Here is a 17084-nt window from a genome sequence, read left to right on the forward strand (position 1 = left end):
GCAGCAAAGTTTGCATGTTTTATTTGATTCTTTTTAACAGACGTTTGTGCTTCTTTAACAGATAAAAGATTGATTTTCACGACTAAGTTAAATTAAAATGATGATCTACAATCTCAGAAATCCCACATCTACTTGTGTAATAACATGAGTCCTGCAGTGTAGTATTTAATATTGCATAAAAGACATTTTCACTTCAACAATTATGTTTGTGAGTAAATCTTCATGTTAGTCCAGCGTCACTGAGTGCGTCAGCCAGCCGGTTTACTAGTCGCAGCTGACTTCTCATCCATCATCATCACTGCACTTCGGGTGGAGACTGCTGAGTTGATGACACGGCCAGGCCCCTCCCCCTGAGAGACGGCGTAGGAGGAGCGGCGCAGAGGCGACCTTCTTGTGAACTTTGAGCTCATCTCCACGGTTTGAGGGGCTGTGCTGTGAACCTGGATTACAGTGGGAACGCACAGTTCCAAATGTCAGACGCTTCCACAGATGAACATTAACAAGGTAACAAACACCTCTCTTTTAAAAAGGGTATCTATTTTCATTTATTTGTGGACCTTTGCTTCTGCCTTCCCAGAAGCTCTCAGATGCCCCACCTTGTGTTTGTCTGGAGCGTTGAGAACTGCTCTGAAGGCGTGGGCAGAGAAGGATGGCAGAACGGCCGTCCAGGCGGCGAGCAGAGCCGTCAGCCAGACGACGGGATCTGCAAAGGCCCTCTCAGACACACCTACACAAACACAACTCCAAGAGTTTCACACAAAAACATCAATAAAACAAATACTGAAGGTGTTGTGTGCACTTGCTGCTAATGTCTCTGCCCAGATGTGGCCTCAAAGCAGCACAGCACACATAAATGGAACCGAAACAGAACAGGATTACTCTGATCAAGAACATTACCTAGAAAGTAATAGTCGCTGGGCGACCTCTGGAAGAGGAAACTGCTGTGGGTGATCCTGCTGCAGATGAAGAACATCACCACAGAGACACACACAGCTGCTACATTCAACTTTGTCCAGTATTTAGTCAGGATCACAATCTGACAAACAGACACAACCATTAGAATGAATGAAAGAAGTACATTTTTATATGTTAGTTCTCTGAAAACAGCAAAACACAGATCGACATGTCAACTGAAGGACATTCTGAGAAAAAAGATCAACACAGGAAGGATGACGGTGAACCCAAACAACAACAAGGCAGACTCTGAAATTCCCCTAAATTTACAAAAATGAAACATATCAACAGAACAAAGAGCTTCATGTACAGATTCTTGTCTCCTCTTAGGTTTTTTGGGATCCCTGTTCTCGCTGGCGTTTTGTTTTTCTCCGTTCTGCAGAAGCTGGGCGGAGCATTCTACCCCTTCCACTAGCCCCGTGTTTCTCATCTTTTGCAACTTCCCTCATCAAGACCATTGACTGTATAGAGAACTGGACTGAGCGGATGTGACATCACTCACAGAAAATGCTTGACCTCCGTCTCTAGCAAAATGAAATGAATTCAGTCGCTATTTTTTTCGCAGAAAAATGGCATATATGGCGCTATGTTAAAGCCTGTTGACAGCTATTCGTACGAGTCAGTCTGAGTGATGTTTCTATGGCAACTACTGTCGCCAATCATGTGTAAGCCTGTTGGAAGTCTACACTCCTTCCACTGAAAGCGGCTCGGGAGAATCTGTCTGTGAAACATTCAAGGTGGGGTCAGCGGACACAACATGCAACCCCATTGAACCATCTGATTGGTCAGTTTATTTATTGAATAACTTCAACTACAGAACAAATATGTAAAAACAATGAGGATTATTAAGATGTTAAAAAAAAGTTTTAGATCCAGAAGGGTTTTTCTGACCAATAGAATGATTGGGTAACAACTGTTTATTTCTCTGTAGAAGTCTTTTGGAGCCAGCAGGTACTTCCAGGTTTGGACCGCCGGGGGGAGTGGGGGGTGTCACTCAGTCCTGTTCTCCGATACAGTCAATGATTAAGACCCGCGCTATTTAAGCTCTGCTCACCCAGCCTCTCCCCGTCAGACTGTCCTTGTTACTGGGAGCTCTGTCTTGCTGTCTGGATCTCTGGCTCTAGACCAAGTCGGTTTTGACTTCTGCCTGATCCAAACCGCCTGTTTTGCCCCCAACACTGCTCTGAAACATTCAGACCCCTCAAACCTCGACTCACCTGCCATCAGCGGCTTTGAGCCTCCCGTTCTGGTCCTCACAACAATTATCAATTCATTTACAAGCCATCTATGGATTTAGCCCTATGTTAATCTATCAACGTCTTACATTTCAATTACAACACAGTTACTCCGGGGGGGGGGGGGTCCCGAAAAAACCCAAATCTCCAGTTTGAGTCAATATCATTTTCATTATTGACATTGATTATGAAGCTTTGCAACAATAACAAAAAAAATTTAATTTTCAGCCCTTCAAATGACGTATTCTTTTTAGATGTATGCATGTGTGATCCCTTCATTTGTAATGGTCTTCCACTCTGTTGCTCATCCCTCCTAAGTCTTCTGCACCCCCCCCCCCCCCCCCCGGTAACCCCTTGTTAAAACATGTAGATCAAATTTGAGGCAGTGCAGAAAAAGGGCTTTTTTTCCTGAAATTGTAATATTGTTGCACCTCAAACTAACATAGTTGAAGCACAACGTATTAAAATCCCTGAATGTATCATCACTGATATTGTCTATGTCTCATAGAAATGGTATTGTAATTTTTTGTGTTTTTTTTACCAAAGGGTTTAAAAAACAAACAAAAAATGAATTGTGTGTCAATTCTTTGGACTTTACAGGATAAAATGATTACAGCCTGATTATATAAGAAGTCTTTCTGTTTAACTGCTGTGATCTGCACCTAAAGTATTTCCTCTAAAATACCTAATTTTCAATTCCAGCATTGGGTTCAACATTCCTACAGAGTTAAAGATGACCCTGACCTCAGCAGAGGCAGTAAAAGTGGCTGCCATGGCGACAGTGATGGCCATGGTCTGGTAGTCGTAGGCTGTGTTGTAAAAAACTCCAAACGAGACAAAGAAGAGGACGAGCGACGTGTAGACGGCATGCAGCAAAGACAGACAGAGCTGCAGAGGTCCAGAAAGCTCCTGCTGCTGTCCACTCCTGTACAGCTCCGGCAGCTCGAGGCTGGTCTCTGCACTCACATCCTGTGAAGCAAAGACGGAGCCTTCCATAGACAGCTATCCTTAGGATTGTCTGCTGAACGGGAACCTTTGACTTACCTGTTCAAAAATAGCCACGCACATGACAGGTGCGGCCGTGTAGCAGACTGTGTAGAGCGCGATGAACCAGGTCTCATACAGAGACTGCGAGGAAAGAGGACAGCGTTGGTCTTCAGGTAACCTTGTGATTTTAAAGGTTTCAGCTGGTGTCTAACCTGCGAGCTGAAGCCGTTGAAGAAGCCAAACCAAATGTGCACGAGAGCAAAGCTACAGGTCTTGAACAGGAAGTAGCGTAGGAAGAAGGAAATGCGACGGTAGGACCAGCGGCCATGAACCAGCAGCAACTTCTGCAAAAACCTGAACTGAGACAGGGCAAAGTCGGCATTCTGCACTGCCTGACCTCCTTCAACGCCTGCCACTCCCACTCCAATGTGGGCCGCTGGGGCAGTGGGGGGAGAAAACAAAATCAGTGAAAATGTCCCACAGTAGGCTGTCTCTGCACACGCTCACTCAGGCCTCCTGACTCACTCTTAATCATGTTGACGTCATTGGCGCCGTCTCCGATGGACATGGTGATGGCGTCTGTGTGTTTCCGGACCAACTTTACAATTTCAGCTTTCTGAGCAGGCGTGACCCGGCAGCACAGAACAGACTGACACTGCTGTGCCAGGTTCATGAAAGTGGCCCCCCACTCTGGTTTCTGCTCAAACTCCGCCTGAAGGGAAGCACATCCAGCTTTAGTTCTGATGGGGAGTGGATCATTCCAGACTCTGCTTCCCTTTGCTGTTCAACCAAAACCATGAGGAGGCTGGCTGCTGATGCCGGTCAAACCGACCAATCACAACGCTTTTTGAAGAAGAGCAGTCTTTATCATTTTCTAAAAGAACAAACCTCTCTCATGAGCTCCGTACCACAACCATATCAGGTTGTGGCATGAAAAGGAACAGAAATGTGATTTATTTTTTCTTCAGACATTCTGCAGCATGACTGAAGAGGTTCTGGTTACCAGCTCAGGCCCGGTGAAGACCAGAGAAACCTTCGCTGGAGCGTTCTCTTTGCTGGTGGCCCACAGCTCCATCTGCCTGGCCTTCATGAAGCTGACCTGTGGATCTGCTGACTGGAGTATCTGTCTGCAGGCAAACATGGTTGAAATGCTCCAAATGTTTTTTGGAGTCACATTTATTCTCATTGCTGTTACAGACCTGAGGTCCTGCCATTCCAACAGCCTGGCATCCGGATCCAGCAGTTTACACGAGTATCCAATGTTTACGGCAGTTTCTAGGATCACAGGAACGGAGAAAACAACTTCCATAACAACAAGGTATTTCTCTCTGAGTCATACTGGTTTAAGTTTGGGCTAAAGATGTCCTGGATCCATTCTAGATCGGTGAATGGGATCGTTCAGAATGAATCAATAACCACTAATCATGACACGAATTAGATCGTTGGTGAAATGAATCGTTACTCTTTTGATGTTTGCATTTTTGCTCTTTCGTTTTATTTAAACACAAACAATCCAGAATTAGACCCAAATTTTAACTTTTTTATTTGGAAAATGTCAACAAATCCATTTTAATAACAAAAAGTTTTATTCTAAAGACTTCTATGGTAAAAATTCTGCCTTTAAATGGATAAACCTCTTAGCAAAGATGCATCTCCTGTGTTTGCTGACGTCAGAATCTCAGAACCAGATCCGGGCCGTGTTCTGCCATAGCTGCTCGCTCTGACTATTTTCATGAATTTCTAGTTTTTTTTAGATGTTCTCATTCCTGATAACATGATCAAAATACCTTTTTTGTCCCCAGTCAGCACCCATACTTTAATTCTGGCCTTCCGAAGAAGACAGATGGTTTCAGGAACACCCTCTTGAAGCCGGTCTTCAATTGCTGTTACCCCCAGGAGCTTAAAAAAAAAAGAATTAAGTGAGCGTTTCTCAAAGCACTAACTTTATTAAAGCAAATGAACATCACAAAACTGAATATGGTCAAAACGGTCAAAATGGTCAAAACGGTGAATGAAAGCATGGATTGTTCCTTCCTTTGGGAACTGAAGTTAGTCTCAGGTGTCAGAGCAGGTCTTATGACCTCATAGTTCTAGCAGAAGGTTAATATGGAGAACCAGAGTCCACCTGCAGATCTTGCTCCATCTCATCGTACAGCTTCTCCAACTGCGTGTCACGCTCAGCAGTTGCCATGACAGCACACAAAGCCAGAGTTTTCCTCCACTTCTCCCATGATGCTTCAGGAACGGACCGAACCGCGACGCACAGCGTCCTCAGGCAGGCCTCAGCAAACACCTGATGTGACATGAGTCCACAGGCGTGTCAGGGTACCGGCAGTAAAGGAACGAAATGTAGGCAGTTGCAGAAACATAAACATTCAGTAAATAAACGCTGACATGATAAAACCGAGGGAGAACAATGCAGTGACGAAGAAGAGGAGTTAACAATTAAGAACATTATGACAAATGAAGACAGCTGGGGATGATTGACAGCCTTAACGTGGTTGGACTGACAGGTAAACTTGAAAACAGAACACGACAAGAACCAGGTCTAAAACCTGACAAAGGGCTCAGGCCTCACAGTGGTTTACCAAAGGCTTCATCCTCCTCCTCCTCCTCCTCCTCCTCCTCATTGGCTTACTTCAGGGGAAAGCTCCCATGAACACAGAAAGAGACAAACAACACTTTGTCAGTAAAGTCCAGAGCTGATTTACCTGCAGAGCTGTTTCAGTTCTTTCCAGATATGGGGAGTTTTTCTGAAGGCGCTCCAGAATCACCATGTCTGCCCCCTTGCAGTAAAGGTTTAATGCCCCCCCCGGTTCCCGCACTGACATAAAGGAGACATGAGCTGAGGGTTAAGAGGTGAAGCCTCTGCATGAACTGATCAGTGATTCATGGGGGGTCCGCTCACCGAGCACAGACATGCGTCTCCTTCTGCTGGTAAAGTCTAACAAAGCCAGCAGCTGATACTGATGAGAGACGCCCAGCTCAGAGACCACCACGCAGTCCCTGGTCCTGCGCAGGAAGACCCAGCCCAGTTCCCTGGCTGCACCCACCAGAGCCTCCTCATCTGGGGAGGCGGCCTGATAGACAGGAGTCTCTGGAGGGACTCAAACACAAAGCCCCCGTCAAATGAAAGCTAAAACGCAAAGCTGACACAGTTCTAAAACAGCAGGAGTTTGATGCTGTGAGTTGACTTTTTCATCGCACTAAAATGTCATCAGATGTCAGAGTGGAGTTTCTGGATCCCTCTGAAACAGAAGAAAGTGGAACCAAACCTCACCGTCCTTCCACTCTGCCATGACCGTGTGGCACAAGGCCAGAGCCCTGAAGAACTGCCTGCTGGCTGGACACTGGTGTCCTCGGAGCTTCTCCACAAGGCTTTGGGCAGACATGTGCAGGCCTCCGCGCGAGAACGGGTTCCAGCTCAAATCCATGGGCTGCATGAAACATGGAAGGTTTCTCTAAATTCAGCCACTATGAAAGACGCCAGCTCAGTTTGAAGAGTGAGAACAGATACCTCCACTTCTTCTGCCCTGACTGAGCCGTTGCCTAGAATGGAAAAAGGTTTAATTTGACTAAACTATATAAATTCTTAGAAGAAACAGCCTGTTTAGGTAAGATTAAAGTGATTTACATTACGGGAAGGAAGTGACAGAAAAGGCAGCAGTAAGTGACAGATTGATTATTTTGAATGGTTTGAATGACTGAATGTACTGTAAATAAGCAAACATGGAATTTAGCTTCAATGAAAATGATCTGTTACACATTTGGAAAGAAAAAACCTTTTTGTCCAGCGTGGCCCATGTGAACTCACCTGGATCACAGCCTGCTTACCTTATGCCAGCGTTACCTGTTTAATGTATTCTGCTTCCAGTAACTTTTATTTACACATGTAAAACATACATCTAAACCTATAGATACTATAGATCAGGAAGGTGAAAATGACTCCTGCTGCCAACTAAAACCCTGAAACTCTTTCTTTGACTTCTTATTTGAATTTACACTGATTTAGGATGAATTTTCTATGATCTTTTCGTTTTGCTCTATGACACTTCAGCTGAATTGAATCAAAGTGAATCCATATTATTGACTAAAAAATGTACACCACGGCGGTATAGCCAGTATTCTGCTCGCCATAATGGCCAACATGGCCTCTCGCTGCATGAAAACCTGGTGAAAATAGACTGAGACTGTTGAATGAAAAAAGGTGCAGTGAAAGTGCCGCTTCAGCGTTGGTTTGGTGAAACAGGAAACGGCTCTCTTAGTTACCGTAGATCTCGCCGGCAATGCAGCACTGTCTGAAGAGCAGTCGGTTCTGTGTAAGCGTCCCCGTTTTATCACTCAGCAGGTATCCCACCTGGCCCAGCTCCTCGTTCAGCGAGGTGTTCCTGGCCTCTGCCGGTCTGTCTCCCGGCTGCCAGTACAGCTGCAGGTCCCAGCCGATGAAGCGGCTGTGGATGGTGTGGATCACCTCGAACCTGCAGACACAAAACAAACATGCATGTGTGCCCCCCCTTCCTGACTACACACCACTGAAGGAGGCCTAACGTGATATAGAGCGCGATGGGCATGGCGGGACTCAGGAGGATGATGTAGCTCCAGTAGACCAGGAATCCTGAGTAGGCTGGATTGCCGTTAAACACCATCGCAGACAGAGGCCCCTCCTGCCGCATGACCCCGCCTGAAAACACGCTGTTGCCAACGGCGAGGAGTAGAGCCACCAGGAGCAGACACAGGACTATCTGCCAACCAAAAGACAGACATGATGAAAGCTCCACAGGGGTTCCCCTCTGCCAGCCTCCCAGCAACTCACCCCGATGACCATTTTGTTGAGAACTTGCTCGGTTCGTGCCGTCTTTACTTTCAGTTTCCCGCAGTTCCTCATTATCTTACAGTCTGTGCCTGCCACAAATCAAACATTGTTACCGTCGTCTTAGTCCGAAAACCTGCTGAGAAAGAGGTCAGGTTGTGGTCTGGCTGGTGTGGTCTTCAGAAAACGTGCAGAGTCTGACCCTGGCATGGAGGTCAGCATGAGACACAGTCCTCGCTGGAATCGATTAAAGCTCATATTTTACGATGGCTGGCTCTCATTAACAGGAATTTATACCTGCAAAAATGACCAAAGCATTCAAGGGCAGGAAGATAATTTCAACTTTGTCCTAAGAAAGCATTAGCCCTTCAGCTCTGATCCTGGTAAATTTAGAGCAGCTTATGTCAAGTGTGAAGCCGCTAGGAAGTAAAATCGGCAGAGTCAGGGTCAGGCCTGCACAGCTTATGATGGATGCTTTATAAAACTATCTGTGAAGAAATCTGATCTATTGATCTGCTTGACTACAACTGAAAGGGTCACATGGCAGCGCCGCCTGCTCCGGTAATAACCGATCACTGACAGGAGGAGCCGGTAATCTAGAAGACATTAAAATAGCCGTACTTAACACACAGCTGTATGACTTAAGCACTTAGTGCCTGAATTCCACATCATAACATTTGTCATTGAAGGAGGCCAGAGAGGAAAGAGCGCTGAAGGCAGGTGGTCTGGAGACGCTTCAACCCATTGTTCTTAGTTCAGGGTAGAAGCAGAACATTTACACCATAATTCAGGAAAAACGGGAAAGGCTCTGTACCCGAGTACACGACCAGGCCGTAAGCAAAGCCTGTGTTACGCAGAACGGTTCCCCTAAGGAGGATGTGCTCGTTCTCCAGGTGATAACACTCCCCCCGCCACAGCAGATGACCTCGGAAAACGTACAGGCGGTCGTTGGGTTCTTCGCACTGCACAACACCTGCACGGTTAGACCAAGAACACAGGTGTTACTGCAGCTTGAAGGTTTTGGAACACGAGTGTTGAGTTGAAGGTTTGATGACCATCAAAAGCAGCAAGAGCGCCCTCTGATGGGCAGCAGGTCAGATGGATGTGTGTGGAGGAGAGGGCCTGTCGGTACTTCAGGTTGGTCTCTCTGTAGAAGACAAACACACTGATGGACATCAGTTATCAGGAGACATGTCTTCCTCACAAACCCTGGGGGACCGGTGAGCTGCAACCACAGCTGAGTTTGGGAGCCATTTGGTGGTTTGACCCCCCCCCCCCCCCCCCAATTCAACCCCTTAATCCTGAGTGTGAAGCAGGGAGGCTTTGGGTCCACTGACCGTATGGGAGGACAGTTTGTTTGACGTCACCCGTAGAAAACAACCAAATGAAGTCAATTCAGTTGCCATTTTTTCACGATACGGATGCCGCCATGTTGGAGTCAGATGTAGTCAGTAGGAGTGATTGTCCACATCGGTCTGAGTCATTCTTTGTATGGCAACCACTCTCACCAATCAGGATTGAGCTTGTTGGAAGGCCATGCCCATACCACTTAAAAGCTGGCTTGGACGTGGGTGCCAGAAGGCTCCACCTACTTTTATTGAGGCATGTGATTGGTCTGTCTATAACTTGAACTACAGAAAAAACATCATGAAAAAAAGAGGATTATCAAGAAGCTGTGAAAAAAAGGTACCAGGGCAAGAATGGTTTTTCTGAGGGGGGAGATGTCACTCAGTCCAGTTCTCATTTACAGTCAATGATTGGGTTCCATAGAGTTTTTGCTATGATCCGACTGTGGAGTTGAACCTGCAGCCTCCTAGTCTCAGGGTGACTGATGACTTTAGGAACCCTCACTTCAGACTGAAGCTTATTGACTCTGAAACAGATGTTCTTGTTTGTTTAAAGCATTTTAGAGAACTTTGCTCTAAACTTCTAAACCCTACGGCTGATTATGATCTTTATGCCAGTGATAAAGATCCACAACGGCAACAACAAACCTCCCAAACGTTTGCCTCATTCTTTTGTGACTTCTGTACAGTTTAAATACATCTTTTGATCCCAGCATAGAGACAAAACGTCCTCATGACAGTTTATTACGCAGAATAGTAGAATCTTCATTTTTACCCGTCAATGTCGGCCGTCTCCACGTAACATAAGCTGTGAGGCTCAGAGCTGCAGAGAAGCAGAAGGTCTGCCTGTGAGGAGAGAAGCCAAACAGAACTAAGATGTTCAAATTCAGCCTCTGCATCCTGTGATGCTAAACAACAGAAACAGGTCATTGATTTAGTTTACAAAAGTCTCCCATGAACTTTATCAAAGCTACACCAAAACACAAGAACAGACAATCAGAGAAGTGCATGTTTGAGGAAGGCTGAGGCTCACGGGGATGACTTGGTCTTTGCTGATCCGCAGAATGTCTCCAACACACAAGTCTTTCCACTGAGCTGATCTGAAACTGAGAGAAAAAACAAAATTCATTTTCATGTCATTCGTTTTTGGATTTGACCAAACCGGCGGTCTGGTTTATGTGTGATGGTAGTTTCAGACACAACCCACATGCAATACAGTCACTGCAACCTTAAGATGAATCAAAGAGAAGATTAAACATTCATCCGCGTTACCTAAGCAGACATTTCCTTTGTTTGTGTGTTTTTTTATAGACAGTCATGACTTTCCACAACATCAACCCTGACGTCTGTAATTACAGACATTTACACTCTAGAACAGTTTAAGTCAAGCAGAGACAATTAAAGCCCAGAGCTCCCTCACCTTTGGGAGATGAGGACATCACAGCACCGAGAGTTCACCGCAGCATCACAGCGTCTTCTGGCCTGAAATGGAGACACTGCATAAGAGAGAAGACCAGAAGGTGGCGAGGATGGGGGCATGGGGGGGGGGGGGTACCATTATGGGGCTTTACAGTGACACCAGCTGAGAGATTTACACCCCCCACTAAATGATTAGTCAATAGAGAGGGGCCAAGCAGCCGTTTCACCCAGAGCTGTTAAGGACCGTAACTCAGAGATGCACTTAAGCAGCTGATTCACCATGCAAAACATCACGCCTGCATTTAAAGGAGCTTTGATGGTGGGACAGAAAATTGATGCTGCAGGGATGACAGCTTTTTCCAATGACAAGAGGACAAAGAGTCAATGAGGACAACGAAGGACAGAAGACCACAGGCATAAATCCATGCAGGAGGAGATGCTTGTGATAACCTCTCACCATGTCGTTGGCGAGGTCTTTGAAGGCCCTGACAGAGAGGACGACGAGCAACGGGATCATGGTGATGTACCACGGTATGGATGAGATGGCCGGGACACACTGGCGAGGGCAGAACAGAAGCAAAAACAGATGTCATCATGTAGGTGAGGATTTGTGTTGTGTTTTTTAACAGTCGTCTGTGAAGAGTTCCTGCAGCATTGATGTGGGAGGATGGAATGGACCAGCAGTCGTTGTTCTACATGAACATGCAAGTTCAGCCCCTGAAGAGGAACATGAAGGGGATGAGAGCGGCTCTTCAAAAAGAACAAACTCACATCGCCGTCTTTATGAACAGCTTTATTTTAAAACTCCTGCATTTCCTGACACGTCTCCTGATAAAGGAAGTTTTTGATTTATCAGCAGAAGAAACTTCTTCTGACGGAATGAAAATTGCCTGAAAACAAACAAAAAGGTAAACAGAATCAACGTAAAGGCTGAGACCAAAATGCTCCCAATCCCCCCCTTCATACTGAGGCTGAATCCTGGTGGGGGCTCTTTTTTTATCTTTCTCATTCATTAAACTAATCCATATGATGCTATTCAAAACAAAGCAGAAGAGCAGATCTGACCTGCAGCACCACCATGAGGAGGAAATAGAGATTGGCAGCTCTGTGGAACTGCTCGAACAGCGTCAGGGGCAGGAAGGTCAGGGGGGAGTATTTATGACTGTGCACCGCGTTGCCCTGCCAACCCAGAAAAGGGACAACAGGGGGGTTAGAGAGGAGTCCTGGGACATGAGTCCAGCAGGTAACAACACAGGGATGCGTGGTGATGTTTTTGCATCAGGTTGGGTCATGGGCGGGGCTTCTTACTGCATATCGCCCCCATTGGAAGCAGAGGAAGGATTTCTTCTGTCTGGCTGTGTGGAAGCCCCGGCCGTTTGCTCTCGCCTCCCATGTGAAACCTGGAGATCACAGCGTCAGTTTGAGTATGAACTAATGTTCAGTAACTGCATGTGACAGAAGGACAGATACTGAATCATCATGTACCTTTGATATTCAATTCAATTTTTCTTTATTTCAAGCACAAATGAAAATAAACACAAGAGTTTAAATAAGAGAGATAAAACAAGACAGTGTACTTGAAAAGGAGTGGTTTGAAGAGAAATCTTGTGTGATCTCACCTCTTTTTACAACACCTGATGATCTGTGTGTTTCTATTTACAGTTTTGTACATGTTGTACATTCACATTACATTCTGCATAGCACCTATGCAGACGTGACATTTTTGTATTTGTTGATCATTTCTTGCTTTGTACAGTTCCATCAGTGACATCTATAGTTTTTTTTTGAATACATGTAAACTTTTGTTTTGTTTTAAACCTTTCATCCAGTCTTTTACATAAATCCACACCACAAACTGATAAGCACATTTTCTTTTTTGTACTGCGAATGCACTGCTTTTTGAAGTTCAGCTGATGTCATGTAACTCCCATCTCTGTCCTTGAATATTTGTTGTATGTTTACTGGAAGTAAGTTATTTTTGGCTTTATACATGATGAGGGCTGTTTTAAGTTTCACTAGTTCCCATAATTTCAATAAACCCGATTTTAAAAATATTGTGTTTGTGTCCCATAATCCACAACATGAATTATTCGAAAAGCTTTTTTGCTGTTTTGTAAGTATTTCCCTAAACTTCCACACTGTACTGTAAATATGGAAGTATTATCGATAAACATGCTTTGTGAGTGAGTGTTGTTCCCAACACTGATATGCTTTTAGCAAGTTTAGCTTTGTTCCTGCTTTATTTGTGGTTTCCAGCTTGTTTTGTCGTCCATAAATACTCCAAGGAACTCAATTTCAGTCACTCTTTCCAGAACATGATTATCAATAACAACTTTTATTTCATTTTTTTTCCTAACTTGTACTGTCCAACAGCTGAGCAAACAGATGAGAGCTTTAAGCCTCTTGTGTTGGACATATTTTACTGTTACAACAGGGGTTATGAATCTTCTGACACACAAGGTGCCGATTGAATTAACCCCTTTTTGTAGTTTAGGCTGAACTTAATTCATCTTACTTATATTTGTAACCATTTTTTGTTGGACCGGACCGTAAAGAAAAGGAGGGAAAAAGAGAGAGGGATGTTAGAGAGGGGGGTAGGAGGGTGATTATAGAGGTGTGTGTGTGTGTTTGTTTGTGTGTGTGTGTGGGGGGGGGGGGGGGGGTAAAACCATGAACCAGCAACAAGTTGCTGGTTCATGGTTTTATTCACTACAGTTAGGTTCAGATCTCATACTAATCTAGGAGAGCAGGGCCTGTACACACACCCAAACATCACAAACACACCTGTTATATGTTCACATACAATTTGTTTGTAATTTGTTAGTTGATGTTTATCCCCTGATTTGTGCAATGGATTTACTTTAGCTTTTTTTTGTGTGGAATTGTTCCAGTTTAAAAGGATACATTTTTGATTTTTGAGTTCTTTGATGAATTTTAGAATTTCGTTCACATCCATGGGTTTCAAATAGATCGAGTTTGGATTTCTTTTAATGCAGTGTTCGACAGTTTCCATTTCTGATTGATAAGTACAGTTTGCCTACTTTGCCCCTGTTTTTTTTTTTACAACATATTCATTGAACTCCTTAGTCATATCCTGAATGTTGTTGCATATCTCATATTTACCAACTAAAGAGTCTGGTTAATTTGTTTTCTCTGCATGTTTTCTAATTACACTGTTCAATACTTTCCAAATTTCTTTAGTATTTGATTTATTTATTTTTATAAGTTTTTTGTGTAATGGTCTTTTTGCATGTTCTTATGATACTGGTTAATTTGTTTTCATATTTTTGTATTGCTGCTCCTCTTTAACCGTCTATTTTTTAAGAATTGTTTGTATATATTGTTCTTTTTTTGCATGTGTTTCTCAGTCCTGTTGTCATCCATGGGTTTTTATTATATTTTTTTCTATTACAGTATTTTGTAAGTGGGCAATTTTTGTCGTATATTGTTGTAAACTCCTGCATACATTTTTCACAAGCTGAGTTAACGTTGTTGCTTTCATAAAGGGTTTTCCAAGTTTGGGCTTGTAGTTCTATTTATTTATTCCTCTGTTAGTTTTCTTCTGTAAACTACTTGCCTTTCTTAAAATTTGCTCTACAAACACAATTATTGTTAGCAAATACCGGAAGGTGGTCACTAGGGGTGTTATGATACTCGTGGTTGTATCGAACCATTTCGGTTCGGTTCACTTTGTACCGTTTCGGTAGTCCCTCCCCCCCCAAAATGTATTTTTGCGCCGAGGCGGAAGCAATGTTAACCATGAGTTTCCGCCGAGACGCCATTAGGTGACGGATGTGACAGTAAACATGCCAACAGTATCACCATAACTAATGCAGACGCGAGGCCAGAGATTGAGGATCCCACCCATCTCCTCACACTCCCCTGTGTGGAAACACTTTGGCTTTGTTTTCAGCATCAATGAAGGGAACAGAAAAGATAGCGTATGCCACAGTAACACATCTAATGTACTAACGCACTTAAAACGGCATCACCCGAGAGTAAAAATCGGGTCTACAAGAAGAAAAATCTGCAAGTTAAAATGTTTTTTTCAGGCCAATGTTAATTATCCAAAGTTTTTGGGTTCTGACAGCTAATAGTTTTATTATTTTATATAGCAGATCACCTACATAGGTCAATTTTATTTATTATTATATAAAACCAATAAATGCATTTTGCAAGTCATTTTTTTCTGCCGTTTTGTACTGAAAAATTACAGAAAACATACCAAACCGAATTGAGATTTTAGTGTACCGTCACAGCCCTAGTCGTCACTGATGTCAGTCATCAGCAACCCACTTTTGTTCCGTTTTCTAGACAGTTTGTGAATATATTGTCTATCAAGGCTGCACTATTTGTTGTTATTCTGCTCGGTTTGTTGATTAATGGATATAGGCTTAAACTGTACATTGTATGAGTAAAATCTTCTGTCGTGGTGTGATTTTTTTTGGGTTTAACAAATCTATGTTAAAATCGCCACAAAGAAGTATTACCTTTTGGGGAAATATTAGCAAACATGTTTTCAATAGCACTTGTGAAAGTTTCAATGTTTGATGCAGGGGCTCGATAAACACAACTGACTATGACGTTACTCTCTTATACCATACAGATCTCTACAGATATATATTCCATGACATCATAAATACAGCCAGACATTGTTTCCATTGTGTTGTGTATGCAAAGAGCCCCCCCCCGCCTTGTTTATTTTTCCTATTCACACAGTAAAAATCAGAGCTGTCAAGCTGGAAGTGTAAGCCCTTCTCTGCCTTTAGCCGGGTTTCTGATATTGAAATGTTTTTGAAAGGTTTGTTGATTTGGTTACACAACAGAAGCAGGAAAGAAGGGCTGCTGGACCCAAAAATCCTCAATCTTTAATTCATTAAGAAAATAATCAACTCTGTCCTTCCAGTAAGTTTTTGTTCAACACAGAAACATGAAACAATGATTAACATAAAGAATGTTGCTGAAACTAAAAGACATACCTGATTGAGAATCGTCCTTAACCATGATGTAAAGCGGACTGGAACATAAAGACTCTGGGAAGATGGTCTCTCGGAGGCTTGGTTCAGTTTTGACACATTACTGGACGTTCTTACAGACACGCGGCTGTCAGATAGTCACTGTCAGTGCTAATGAGCTGAACGCTCCCCTGCTGCTCCTCCACAAACTCAACAAATGTTGCTAAGGTGAAAGTCCGGCTGCTGTCCGTCTCCAAAACACAGAGGCGTCTAAACTACAAATAACAAAGATCCGTTTTGAAAAAACTTTACATTTACTAGAAATGACAGTGAGCAGAAAAAGGTGGCCTGTTTCCCTCAATGCCGTCAGTCTGGAGCTCCACTCACCGCAGACCAAAGAGGTTTGGATTAGAGGCTGTTGTGCTTTTCCATTCATCTCCCTTCTTTTTGGATTGTTCCCACCCCCACCCTTTATTTCCACCAGGTGCAGCCTTCAGTATCACAGCCTGAACTCCCAGTCAGGGAGGAGCCTCCAGCCTATCAGATGTCACAGCATAAAAACACTTTGCATAGAAATACTTTGATTACAGGTGAAGTTTGGGAGTGTAAGGTTTCCTGACATAAAGAACATTTGTGTTTTTTCCCCCTAAATCTTTGTTTCCCCTCGAACGTTTTGAACCTGAGAAAGCTGTCGGGCCCAGAGGCAGCAGAGGGAATATTCACTTACAGGTCTAAGAGAGCTGTAATTGGACAATGCCCCCATCCACGAATCTTCTTTCAGATGATTTAGTTCACATCTCAGACGGTTTTTCTGCAGAAACCGAAAATGACAAATTTGATCAAAAGCAATAAAACCCACAGAAATGCAGTCTGATATTCTGGAGTTCTGAAAACGTCAGATTTTAATCATTTGGGAAGGTGCGATAGTCATGCGTGAGTGTGGTGGTGGGGTACAAAAATGCAAAAAGCTTTTTCCAACCAAAGTTCAGACAAAAACATGCAAAGTTCATTCATGTTTTGTTTGATCAGACTTAGTTCTGATTTCTACGAGGAAACGGTGAAGTATGAGGCGTCAGTCTGAGTCCTTCTCTATGGAAGTCCAGGACATTCATTTTGGAAGTCAACAATAAATTGTTTTACATGAATCTAACGCCACCTGGTGGAGGTGAGCACCCACTGCTTACCTCCACCCATCGAAGGAGGGTCAAACAGGTGAAACTGTTTGTGAGGCGAGTGCTGAACAACGGCCGCTCACTGAATTGATGCTAACTCGCTGTCAGTTAAATTCAGCATTTGTGGTTTCATATCTCTTTGTCTCGTTTTTTTTCCTTAGAGAGGACGCCCCCACAAACCCCATCCTTGCCACCATCAACACCTA

The 17084-nt window shown here is 43.8% G+C and overlaps 1 protein-coding gene across 5 annotated transcripts; it reads right to left on the reverse strand.

Annotated features, from left to right (window-relative positions):
- Nucleotides 1-4: 4 nt before the first annotated feature.
- LOC101165719 (phospholipid-transporting ATPase IC) lies at nt 5-16854 on the reverse strand. 5 transcript variants are annotated; one of them, XM_020702260.2, is made up of 28 exons: nt 16094-16358; nt 15731-15981; nt 12060-12151; nt 11817-11930; nt 11209-11307; nt 10753-10814; nt 10366-10438; nt 10108-10178; nt 9042-9133; nt 8801-8959; nt 7990-8078; nt 7725-7918; nt 7446-7654; nt 6694-6725; nt 6457-6613; nt 6085-6273; nt 5888-6000; nt 5302-5469; nt 4964-5075; nt 4376-4451; nt 4180-4303; nt 3702-3888; nt 3389-3612; nt 3234-3317; nt 2934-3158; nt 898-1036; nt 597-727; nt 5-440 (listed from the first exon to the last, which is right to left on the reverse strand). In XM_020702260.2, exons 2-28 carry the CDS (start codon nt 15753-15755, stop codon nt 249-251), a joined length of 3432 nt encoding a protein of 1143 aa, XP_020557919.1. In that variant the 5' UTR covers nt 15756-15981; nt 16094-16358; the 3' UTR covers nt 5-248. The 5 variants fall into 5 exon arrangements, 4 of the variants coding, with proteins under 4 accessions (XP_020557919.1, XP_020557921.1, XP_020557922.1 ...); XM_020702262.2 differs by lacking the exons at nt 15731-15981; nt 16094-16358 and adding an exon at nt 16434-16854; XR_002289945.1 differs by lacking the exon at nt 898-1036 and having other exon boundaries at nt 293-440; nt 15731-16366.
- Between the last annotated feature and the right edge of the window lie 230 nt (nt 16855-17084).

Source organism: Oryzias latipes, chromosome 4, assembly GCF_002234675.1.
Source record: "Oryzias latipes chromosome 4, ASM223467v1".
NCBI lineage: Eukaryota > Metazoa > Chordata > Actinopteri > Beloniformes > Adrianichthyidae > Oryzias > Oryzias latipes.

Bases quoted from the DNA above. Each gene is read 5' to 3' on its own strand.
- LOC101165719 (XM_020702260.2), bottom strand. From the start codon at position 15,755: ATGGTTAAGGACGATTCTCAATCAG. The intron at 11,931-12,059 runs GTAAGAAGCCCC...CTGGGTTGGCAG, and splicing joins TCCAATGGGGGCGATATGCA to GGCAACGCGGTGCACAGTCA. The intron at 6,001-6,084 runs GTGAGCGGACCC...CCTTTATGTCAG, and splicing joins GAGACGCATGTCTGTGCTCG to TGCGGGAACCGGGGGGGGCA.